Source organism: Parasteatoda tepidariorum, chromosome 4 (assembly GCF_982258835.1).
Source record: "Parasteatoda tepidariorum strain Cologne lab strain chromosome 4, Ptep-v5.0, whole genome shotgun sequence".
Taxonomy (NCBI): Eukaryota; Metazoa; Arthropoda; class Arachnida; order Araneae; family Theridiidae; genus Parasteatoda; species Parasteatoda tepidariorum.
The window spans coordinates 106,955,626-106,968,589 of record NC_141758.1 but is presented as its reverse complement, the minus strand read 5'-3'; the positions used below and the strand labels follow the sequence as shown (position 1 = coordinate 106,968,589).

General features: G+C 26.9%; 1 protein-coding gene across 3 annotated transcripts in view; it reads right to left on the bottom strand.

The window, feature by feature from the left end:
* LOC107453226 (choline/ethanolaminephosphotransferase 1) overlaps positions 1 to 12,964 on the bottom strand; it is a 35,662-nt gene that overhangs the window by 7,911 nt on the left and 14,787 nt on the right. For 2 of the 3 annotated variants that reach the window (XM_016069958.4, XM_016069960.4), the window contains exons 5-8: positions 10,183 to 10,314; positions 4,598 to 4,756; positions 4,373 to 4,498; positions 2,908 to 3,076 (exon numbers count right to left, since the gene is read on the bottom strand). In XM_016069958.4, coding sequence (XP_015925444.1) covers positions 2,908 to 3,076; positions 4,373 to 4,498; positions 4,598 to 4,756; positions 10,183 to 10,314 — 586 coding nt within the window. Of the gene's footprint in view, positions 1 to 2,907; positions 3,077 to 4,372; positions 4,499 to 4,597; positions 4,757 to 8,800; positions 8,933 to 10,182; positions 10,315 to 12,964 lie in introns of all 3 variants that reach the window. The other variant, XM_087161883.1, reaches the window with a different exon arrangement.

Below are 12,964 nucleotides of genomic sequence, written 5' to 3'. Positions count from 1 at the left end.
CTTTATTTATCAAAAAGTATAAAATTTACAAAATAAAAGTTGGAAGACAATAATATTGCTTTAGTTATTTTTTTTCTTCTTTGGTATACCATTGTTTAGAATCAATTTTTCAACTGAACATTTCACAATAGATTATAAGTGTGGCAATATTAAAACTATTCATTTGTCCAGTTTATCGGTAATAATAATTATTATTATTATTTGACAAAATGCTAACTCCAGTATTTAATATTAAAGAGACATTGGCACTGTAAAAGCAGTATAGTTAATGCTTTAAGCTCACAAACATGTTATCTTAAACAAAATTAACGTATCTTAATTTATATTAAATAAAATAAATTCAATTATAAATAATACTATTTGACTAGAATAATATTGAACCTTAGTTTTAAAATATGCAACACTAAGTGTAAAAAATTCTCTGAACGAATATACTGAATCACTAATAATTCTTCAAGATTTAAAATGTCTATTGTAATTTCAATCCCATAGAAAGATCTATTAAATTATAGCTATTGTTTAAAAATTATTGCCCAGAAGAAAAAATGTAGGAAAAAAAATGATGAATTATGTGCATAAATAAAAATTTATCAATAAATTAAGAAAGAAATTTAATTTTTAAAGAACTTCGAGTTGAGATGTCAATATAATATTTTTAAAAAAAAAAGAAATTATGTATTCAAGTAATAATATATTACACTTTATCTTATATTGGCAAAATGAGAAAAACAAATCATAAGAATGTATAAGAAATAATACTAGAAGTCAATAAAGCACATGCTGTATTATTTTAAGAAAAAAAAAATAGATTTCTTACATTTACAGAAAAAATTGCCAAAAAATACCATAGTATATTTAAACATACTTCCACAAAAACAAGCATGTACTGTACAAAAAAATATCCACAATAATGGTGTACACTTTCAAAAATTAAGCATGTACACTTTGACAAAAATAAACATACTCACTTGTACTTAAGCACACACATTTTAATACCCAATTTCAAAAAATGACTCATATCACAAATAGTTTCACTGGTTCTTTTACAAACGCAATATTAAACAAAAAATAATCTCAAGGAAAAAGTTCTTTTGTCAGAACAAAATTGAGCATAAACAAACAAATATAGTGAAAGGTCTATGAAAGAACGGTATAATTTTCACAGATACAAATTACTGAATGCTTAAATTCAATATCACTTTAAAAAAATTAATATGCTGAAACGTCGTTAAGTACTTTTTCTCTAATAAAAAAAAAACTTATATAAATTAATCCACAGCAAATGATGTAATACATAAAAAAATAATTAGTAAATTTAAAATGTAATAATATGCCTGATCTTAAAAAAAAAGCAATTAATTTACCATAATTTTAAATATTTAAAAATGAACTTCATAAAAATAAATAAAAAAATTAAGTTAATTTTTTACATTTTAAAGAAAATACAACTTGCAACCAGTCATTATATCCCAAATAAAAATAAATCATGAGTTTACGCATGATTTATTTTTATTTAGGATATATATGTAATACTTTAGTCGAAATGAAGAATATAACAAAATTACTATAGAATTGTCAAAATGAAGAACATAAATCGTACAAATACGAAGAAATAATATCTAAACAAGATAAAACACTTGCTATATTAATGTTAGAAAAGTAGATTAAAAAAATCTATAAACTCGCATTTAACATATTTGAATTATTTAAAAAAATTTGCCTATAATGTCTCGATTTTTTCCAAAGCTATGACAAATTTGAAAGAATCAAGGAGCACATTGAATTAACGGGATGTAATTAAAAAGTAAGAAGCATAAAAATAGCAAGAAATTTTAATTTACAATGACGCAAGATGACTAAAATAATAAGAAAAGAAAACTTAAACCACAATATAATAGCACCTTTTTTACAATTCACTTTACATACTCAAAAAAAAATATGCATGTAACATAGCTGCCAACCTCTAGTTATAAAAATGCAGAAGATAGACAAAAAAAATGCAGAAGAAATGCCTAAAAATGCAGAAGATTCGCAAGCACATACTAATTACCAATAAATTTATAAAAGAAGCGGATTTTAACTATTTTGATTAATTATTTATTTATAAATCCACTTATTATGAGCAAAAAAAAGCAATACTCATCTTTTTTTAAAACAAAATATTTTTTAAAAAAACTTTCGACCAGCTACTTGATGGTACAATATTCGATTAAAAATGTAGTTACGGCCTTGCCAAACGCTGTTACAAGAGGAACAGCGACGTCTGACTTAAAGAAAATACTAGCTATCAGGCAGATGGGTAAAATGCAGAAGATCTTATCTTCTGCGCATAAAAGAGGAAAAAATAGCTAAAATAAGTAAAAATGCAGAAAGCTTCTGCAAAATGCAGAAGGGTTGGCAGCTATGATGTAATATAGCGTTGTCTTTTGCTACATTTTCAAAATGTACTAATTACCAGACTAGTTTAATCTAATAACGTTTGAATGACAAATGTGTATAAAAAGTTTAATAGTACACACTCATGTATACTTGTCACCATAAAACTAAATTTAAAAAAGTGGAAAAATATTTTACATAAATTCAATATAAAATTCCAATACTCAAATAACACAGAAAAGGTTTTAAAGAAGAAGAAAATTGGCACCTCTTTAACAAAACAGGAAAATAATTATAAGTCTCAATGCCACTGTTTGGAAGATTTAAATCAATGTTTATCATTTGAAACACTTTACAGTAGAGGAATTGTTAAAAATTGGAGAATGTTTTACATAAATTCAATATGAAATTTCAATACCTAATAACACAGCAAAGGTCATGAAGAAAAAAAATTGGCACTTCTTTCACAAAACAGAAAAAAAAAACATAAGTCTCAATGCCGCTTTTTAGAAGATTTAAATCTATGTTTACCATTTGAAGCACTTTGCAGTAGAGGAGTAGACAAAAATTGGTTTTCTGTGTTTGCTTCTGGAAGAGACCCTGTTTGAGGAACTATAGTAAATAGCTGAATGTGTAGATGAGAGCATATCTGCATACATACTATAGAACTGTAGTGAAGAAAGTTAGCAACAGAATATGCCTGGAAAAAAAATATGTTATGAAGAATAAGTCTTCGTGAAACCATTCATAGAACTATAACAAATGTGTTTGATTTCCAAGAATCATGATTAGTCTTTTATATGAGTCAACCGAGAAAGAAATTAGATCAGTTTAAAAATCATTTACTAAATTCTTAATCATAAAAAATTTTAATTTAAAAAAAAAGGGGTCAAAAGCGGGTCTTTCACCAAAATAACATTTTTCAAAAACTGCTTGAAAACTAAAATCTTAAACTACTGCTTGAGCAACAAATTTTCATAAGGGATATTTAAAAGATTAGATATTATGACTTTTTGATGAAATTAACCTCCATTTGCATTAAATGAAGTAGAAGACCACGAGAACCTCCCACGGTTAGCCTGACAGTGAAGGGACACTAAATCATGATTTGCTACCACTGAGGATATTTTACGTCAACATTGTGCTCGGTGCAAGCCAGAAGCGGAATTCCTATCGACCAGCCATCGCTGGGATTCAAACCCAGTTCGCCTCCTTGGAAGGCAAAAGTTCTATCAACTGAGCCATCACAGCTCTAACCAAAATTTATTGAAAAGTCTAAAGAAGTGTTTTTTTTTTTTAAAAAAAAAGATACAAATGCTAAATCAAAATAATACCTTTCAATACGTTAAGCAACGAAATTAAGGTGACTCCTTTCAAAAGGAAATAAGAAAAGCTGAGTTGGCAAGGTTTAGGACAGAATGGATTAAACCACGGTTTAAACCCTTTTGTCCAAAACCCATTTATACAAAACTGCCTTAAACTGTAAAAACCCTTTTATTCAAAGTATGTCCCAATTTTAAATAAATATTGTGAAAAATAAAAGGTTAATTTTTGAATAAGAAACAGAATGAAGACAAGTTTTTGCTTTATTAAAAAAGTTTGTTATTTTTAATGTTGTATTATTTAACCTTATGCAAAAACATAATTTATCAGGATTAAATGCATATTTATTCATATTTAAAGGATAAGGTATTTACTTTTGTTGTTCAATGAATTGTGGAGTTTCGAAAGTTATAAATATTTTCCAACTATATTTTATTATTTTCCTTTTATAAGTTAAAGCCAATTGTATAAAAAGTATCAAATATTTATTAATATACATAACTATTGTGTGTATAGATTTTTTACCTTTTACCAATGTTCAGGGTTTGGGAAACTTTAGGGTAGTTTAGGACAGTAAAATGCACGTGTCCTGTCCAAAACCCGTTTAAGACATCCGAAATCCCAACCCTGAAGAAAAGTACATAAAAGCTAGTAAGAAAGATATAAAACTTACCAAACATATCCACAATACAATGTACTCATCAATGAAGGTGTTAAAATACTGGTTAAGAAAGAGCATTCCAGGCCCTACAAGGATTGAATCTAGTTTCTCAATTTCACTTTTTGTCATATGAGCAATCTGTAACATAATATAAAAATATGATAATAAAAAGAATTGACAAATATAACAGAAAATCAAGAATTACACTATTTAAAAAACAGAATAAAACAGACTAACCACAAGTTTATTTGTGACTTTTGAGGCAACTACACCAAATGCCAGGATGTACAAACAAGGATGATGTTCATAAACTCTTGTGATGGACTTCTGATAAATAACAAAAGCTGGCACAACCACTAATGCAAGAGGTATGAAGGGTGAAAGTATGCTCGTCCCCTGAAGCAGGAATATTGATTTAAAAACAGACATACTATTTACTAAACTGAAATAAAAACAGTCATTAGCCTATTCATTAGACGCACTATAAGATTCTACGTAAAATCTTAACTATCAAGGGATACTACACAACTTCATTGTTCTTACGAGACTGACCCATTTTACACTTGTTTATGTCCGTGCATCGATTGGTTAAATTAGGCGATATATAAGATAAATTCGACCATTGGATAAATTGACGATATATTATATAAATATAGAATATTTATTATATCAGGTATTAAATTAGTTTATTATAATAATTGGTTCAAATTATTAGACGCACAGTAGTTTTTTAATAATGACATGTTTTACGCGAGTTTATACGTAAAACAGGGTTGCCACAGAAAAAAATTAACAAAATAGTTGCCTTTAGTAGCCTAAAGCATAAAAATAGTAGCCAAAAACTAGGAAAATAGTTGCCTTATAAGAACAAAAATTCATCACAAATATGACTAAAATTTTGTTAATGACTTAATTGTCATATACCATGATCCATTCAGTCAAGTTGGTGGCAAATATGATGATTTTCATATAAATGTTTATATATATATATATATGAAAAGTGATTACTAAAATTCGAAATTCATGTATTGTAATACCGTTAAAAAATTGCTATTTTTTAAAAATAAAAAAAAATCATGCAGAATTTTTTAGCAATAATCATTGAAAAGGTGATCGAGAAATGAAATAGACTAACAATGGAATTTGTGCAGATTGAACGAATTAAAAAGTGAAGACTCAAATTTGCAATTCAAGATTTTTAACATTTTTTATTTTTTAAGAAAAAAAAGTTCAGTGTGTTCAGGAACTATCTAGCGGGGAGCAGATTTTTCTCCAATTTATGCTTGAAAAAAAATATATCTCTAGGAGCACAGAAAAGTCTCCCAATAGTCTCCTTTTCTTGAAAATAGTTGCTTTTTTAGCCTTTTTAGGCAAAAAAGTTGCCATAGTCGCCTCATGCCAAAAATAGTTGCATTTTAGTCGCCTGTGGCAACTCTGGTAAAACTTTTATATTTAAACATACATGCAATGGGTTTTTATGCAGGAGATTTTTTATATACTTCCTATTTGTGTTTATTTTTAACATATTGCATAACAATGTTAACCAATGGATACAGGAGCGTAAACAAGTGCAAATCGGTTTCAGTCGCGTAAAAACAATAAAGCTGTATAGTATCACCTGATAATTAAGATTTTACATATAAACTTATAGTGATATAAACTTATATGATTATTACATGCATGAATTCTTATGAAGCTAATATCACTCTAATTTAGTGAATAACATTGAAATCGAAGTTTAATTGCTTTGCTCAATTCTGATAATCACTATGAAATGAAAACTCAATAGTTTTCATTTCATAGTGATTCAATAGTTTTAACTTGATATTTATTGAATTAATTTAATGTTTATCGAATTAAATTAATATTTTACTAATTTATTGTGGAGTACTAAATTTGAATTACTAAGTAAACTTATAAGAAAACTTAATAGTTTTAATTTGATATTTATTGAATTAATTTAATGTCTATCGAATTAAAATAATAGTTTATTAATTTATTGTGGATTACTAAAACTAAATTATAATGTTTTAAATATAACATTTTCATTAGTGGCGTCATCTATTTTTGTAAAATAAAATCTGGAAAAAAAAAGATCTGCATTATATTATGTCTACCTAATCATAACTTATTTTTAATGTTTTCTTTTGCTTGTTAATTGTTTTATAATACCGAAAAACAATTATTTAACATCTAAGAAATCTAGCAATTGTCTTTTAAGATGTTTATTTATCAATTTTTGATGCATAATTCCCATCAAAATCAAAGTGAAAGGTTATGAATTGTCCATTGAACTAATACCATGAATAATGAAAGAATAAATTCACAAAAAATTATATCTTTTAGTTCTAGTATATTTCTATCGGATTGTAAATATTTTTCAATTATTTAATTGCAAGAAATTATCTGTTTGTCACCACAGTGCGTTTATGAAAGTTCCGCAGGAAAAATGCAAAAGAATTTTCTCAAAAATTCTAATTGTCAGGTAACAATATCTATAAGAGTGAAGTTGAACAAAAAATCAGCAAAGAAAACAAAATCCTTTATAAAATAATATTTTCCTCTATAATATATATAAAATATGATAAAATCTTATTCAAATAATGAAACAAAAATTTACAATAATATTTATATACATTTTAAAATCTCATATAATAAATTCAAACTGAAATTAATGGTTCTGAAATCATACTTAATAAATTAAAGTAAGAGATTTTAATTTCTGAGTGCATAAGGAGGTTCATGATATTATTATATTTGAATATTAATAAATTCTTATATTTATTACATAAAAGCTAGCCAATAAAGCTTTAATTTTTGTTTAATAATTATTATTGTACTAAATTGTTATTTTACCAAAACAGGGTTGTTTACCTGAAATTCATAACTTTAATATTAAAAAATATTATACTGAAACTTACAAAAAATATTTTAAAAAATGAAGAAAAATATAAGAATAAAATTTAGAGCAAATTAGATTTAAATAAATGTGTTATTATTTAAAGAACATTGATGATGCTATTTTATATTTTGTACAAAACTTGTAACATTTATCTTAAAATTAGTATGATAAATATACTGGAACTGATTTATGATTGGTTTAGATTTTGTGAACAAACTACGGAGAAATGATATTGGGGAGGAGCTACAAAGAGAACAGAAGGCAATGCCGAGAAATCCAATCAGAGAGCTCAAAATCTCTTGGGGATACTGTAGATGTAAAGGTAGTTTACACGCAGCCTTGCATTAAATGAAATAAAATTTTACCTCTCTGTTTCTATATTTTTGATGTCCATGATTAACTTCTAAATTGATATGTTAAAACTGCAACATATATCAATGTCCACAGAGCATCTTTACTGATTACATCAATTTAAAATGCAGTGAAAATTGTTTAATGTAAACTTGTGAAATTTAAAATGTTCATCAGTGAGAAGATATCATAAGTATATTATTAATGTAAGAAAATGCGGATAATTTGAAATTAGGCATTAACAAAATTTTGAAAATAAACATTAACAAAATTATCAAAATAAACATAAGCATTATACAACAAAATATCACCTTACAACAAGAAAAAGAATACTTTCAGTTCCATAATAGAAATGAAACTAATACATTATAATTGTATAATTTTGTAAAAAAAAAATTAAATACACAAATTTATACAAGTTAAAATAAAATTAGTTTACATTACACTCTTACATTTACTATGAAGTTATTTAAGTAGAATATTTGCAAAATGTGCACAATATATAGTTAAAATATTTGCAGTGAAAATAAAATCGAATCATTCCATTTAAAACTGAAAAATCAAAAATAAAAATAGCAAATCTGTTTTAATTTATACACTTAAAACAAAGTAAAACATTTCCAGGGGTCTGTCCAGACATTTTGTGAAAGGTCCGGTTTTTGTGAAATTGTGAAAAAATTACTCACTTTCCTTCAACCAGGGTCCTGCTTTTATGAATTTGTGCAAATAGGTTCCGTTTATGGCAAAAAACTTTTTAAAGGAGTTTCTAAATTGTAAATAAATACAAGATAATGCTCAGCACTATAAAATTATAATAAAAAAATTTAATTTTCAAAAATAAACAGCAATTGCTGCTTATAAATTAGAGATTCAACATGCAAATACTTGGTATTCAGCCTATACTGCTGAACGCAGAATATTCATTTCGGACAATTAATGAAAGAATCGTCTGCCGAAGACAAAACTTAATTGGTTTACATCCATCTTACTTATTTTCTGTACGTATTTTGTGAAGGGTCCGTTAACGAACCCAAATTTCTTCTGAACAGACCCCCGATTTCCCTAAATAATTTCAAATTACAATAGAGAGAAACTTGTTTAATATGAACTTCTTAAACTCAAAATTATAATTTTGGATGGTCCCTTCAGCAGCTAATCTTTTAAATTAAAATGATTGACTAACTTACAGCCACAGACGAGCCATTTTTGCCAGTTCCCCCGGACAAAATGACCGTAGAGTTACTATAGCAGAGTAGCAAACTGACAAGAAAGGCTACAGTTAAGGGTAAGAGCCTCAGTTCACAATGTAAACCTGGTAGCTAAGAAGATAAGCAGATGTTAAAAATTCTGAAACAGGAAATTTAATTTGTCAGAATGTTAGCTAATAAAAAAGTCACTCAAAAAATAAGTTGCAAATAACTTAAAAATGCAGTGTAATGGCGAATTCTTAAAGCTTTTTTAATTTTTCTAAAACATTTTTTTGGTCTGTTTCACATTAACAGGCACATTATTAAGTTCATGCTAATAAATAAGTTTAAAAAATATATAAGTCAAATAAATATTTATTTATTGCATATGTTAGGGATAATGCAGGAATGAAATTCAAATTCTGTGATAAGGGCTCGAAAAAGAATGTCAAAAAGTTTGAAAAAATAAATAAATAACTGCCGAAAAAATTATCACTGAACCACTTGAAAGTAGGATAGAATCGTCACAAATCAAATGAGCCAAAAATTGAAATAAAATGCAAGTGTCATTTTATGCAAGGCATTGTAAAAAATAAATTAAAGTTTTTTTTAATATTTGATAAAATTACTGTATGTATTTTAAAACATTTTTGATAGTAAACATAAAATATTGTGATTGCTGAAACTAAAATGCCTTTCATTAAGGAATTTCCACAAAAATGATTTCAATTTTTCACAAAAAAACAAATTAATAAATGAATAAATTTGTATAAAATTAGGAATCACAAAACTTATGTCTTTTAAGATTAAGGACCAATATCCAATATTTTTCTATCGTGATTTTTTAAGGCTATGGATCATTGCTTTTATAATAATGTGCATTGCAGATTATTAAATTAGAGGTTTAACAAACTAAGATTTATTACACCTAATCCTAGTCAACTAAGGATGAAAGCATTGGAGGTTCTTGCGATTTTAAACAGTCAACCCTATGCTCATTTTTCACTCTTTTATCCGTAACACACACATTGATATTTAGTTGTAACATGATTATCTACACTTGTGCAACTTATTTTTTAACTAACTTTTTCAAAATGAAAGAAATAATTAGAAGGATGAGATTTGCTAGAACTTACACACCAGTTAGGAATTGAACAAAAGGAAGGAGGGTTTTTTTAACAGTGGTGAAAATTATATTGATAGAATGCATGCCTATTCACAGATAGATTATTAGATTACAAATAGATTACCCAATAATGCCTGAGTTTTAAGGTTGAAAAAAAAGGGGGGCTGACGTAGCAGAAATATTTTTCAAACTTATCAAAAACCTGTCATAAATTTTTGTTTCAATACGAAGGCTTTTAATTTACAAATAATCTTACTGCAACAGATGATCCATTTTTCCCAGCACCGCCAGTAAATATTCTCATAAAATTTGAGTAAAACGCAAATGTGGCAGCAATAAATCCTACAAAAACTGGAATCAACTTTATTTCTATGTACAAAGAGGGAATCTAGAGATAAATACAAAAAAGAAAAAAAAAACATAAACAAAAATACATAACATAAAGAGAAACAAAAACATAAAACAGAGATTTACACTATAATAAACATGCAAAAATATATGGTTTTTTTTCAAAAAAAATTTAGTTACTGATAGTCAATGGTTAACGAAGTAGCATGAACATACATCTTTAGTAAATAAATTCCACCAATAATATGCAAAATTTCAAATCATTCAAACAAAGATAATTCAAATAAAAATTAGTATTTTTTAATACACACATTGATAAGGAAATGATAAACATCAGTTGTAGATGTTCTGCATGGTCAAAATGTTTTCAGCTTATAATTGATTATTAAAAATAAAATTTTAATAAATTGCAATTAATAAGACTAACAATTAATCAATTCATTATATACACTACAATAAAGCATACTTTAAGTATACATATTCCTTCTCTCATACATTCCATAAAGTAAAACTTAATATAAAAATATAATTGGCAATGATATGAGTGTAATTTCAATCAAATTTTATCTACAGATTTTTCGTACTACTTGCATTGAAGGTTTAAATTAAAGCTGCTTAAAGTTATCGAATATCCATAAATTATGTATCTTTAAAGAAAATTTAAGGAAAAAAATATATTTATATAAAGATTTTACATTACGCACAAATAATCTATAACAGGATTATTTTTACAATCTGCAAAGCTTTTCCGTACCTAAGCAATATTTCTCATTAAAATATTTATTCTTATTATTTAACGGTTTGTTTTGCTTCAAATACTGACACGAAGATGAGAAAATAAGCATCACATTTTGCACTTATTATATAAAATAAAGGGATATTTTACTAGGGGTATTTTTTAGACTATGAGGAAAATATTGATACATCGTGCATAATCATGTAAGTCAAAAAGAGATTTTCAAAACTGGAAATAATATAAGAACTTACGTTTAGCAAAAAATATGTATATAAATCTTATCTAAAGAAGATATTTCAAACGATTATTTATAATTACTGAAATTATTTTATGACCATTGTTAAACAGCCGACTCAATTTTAAGTTTACGGCTACTAATGTTCAACTTCATAGCCTTGTAATTTCGAACCCAATCCAGAAGACAAGGGAACCCCTGGATCAATTAAGTAGTGGGAGAAATTTGAATTTGTGGAGGACTTTTTGATGCAACTAACCCACATTTGTGTTATATGGAGAGGAAAACCACGAAAACATCCCCCAGTTAGCCTGATTGCAAGGTGTACTTAAACTATTAACACTCAACATACTGCAGTATTGGATATAGCACTATCTGTTGAGGAATAAGAGAAGTATTTTAGCTATAAGCAAGTATTTTATTGCCAAAAAAAAAATTAATTTCTTCAAAAAATAAGGAGAAATGTGAGAATATACAGGTAAACAGGAGATATTCGTAAAAGGCGTACAGGAGTCTTCGTTAAAAAACAGGACACTTGGCAGGTGTGCAGAGAGAAATTCCTACATATATTACTGTCTACTTGAATATTTAAAATCAATAACCTTAGAATAATATGCATATTTTGTTCTACACATCACTTTGCATGTGTCACCCACTTTTGTGTAATTACTGTCACAAGTACGAAAGGCATGAAGAAAATACCAAGTTCCAATTGAATAAAATATAACTTTGAAGTTATAAAAAACACTCTTCTCTACAGAACAGTAAAGTTTATTTGTAGTACCCTTTCTTTTACAGTCAATAAATGTAATTTAGCCTTAAAAACCCAGTGAGTGACTTTATTGAACAGGGTGCCCAGCCAAATTTTTCCACAAAAAATAAGCACTTTTTAAGCACTCAAAAAATTTTTTTAAGCGCTATATCATAACTGCCAACCTTAGGAATCAAATATTAGGAACACTATATGGGACAAAATTATACGCACTAGTAGAGAGTAAGATAAGAGCAGCTATGCTATATACATTAACAAAATGCAAACAAATTTTCAAAGACTTTACATGATTATGATAAAATAACTAGTTTTTGACAAAGAACTCTTTTCTTGATTATAAAAAAAAACAAGAGGTTTTTTAGATCGAGATCAGGAGGTGGAAATGAAGCCTGAAATGGAGAATATCTTGCAAAATGCAGCAGAGTTGCATATTAGAAAGCAAGAATCTCACCGAACCCAGCTTAGTAGACATACGTGTGGACTCGTAAATATTTCATCAAACATGTAAAATTATTGGCCTTTCATACGCTATGGACCGACTGGACGTCAAAATAGATTGTGGTTGAATGAATTGTGAAAAACGTTGAATAAAACAATGAGAAAAGATTGCTTTTGTATAATACATGGTAAAAATTGAAATGGTAAATAAAAAAATCTCATTTTTGAAAAACGAAAAACGCTATGCACCATGTTGAATGTAATTACTGTACACTTAATTTTTATCCCAGAAATTGCGAGCTAGTAAAAAAAATTTTGATGTGTACAAAAGATAATAACTTACTCATATAAACTACAGATAGATGAATTAAAGAAATTAAATAGTTTATCATCCATTTTGCAAAAGCAAAAAAAAAATCTTTTGAAATTACTGTCCCTAATTGAAATGTACTTAAAGGGGACAGTAATTACCAAAGGGTCTATAATTATTTTATTTGAAAAACTTTTAA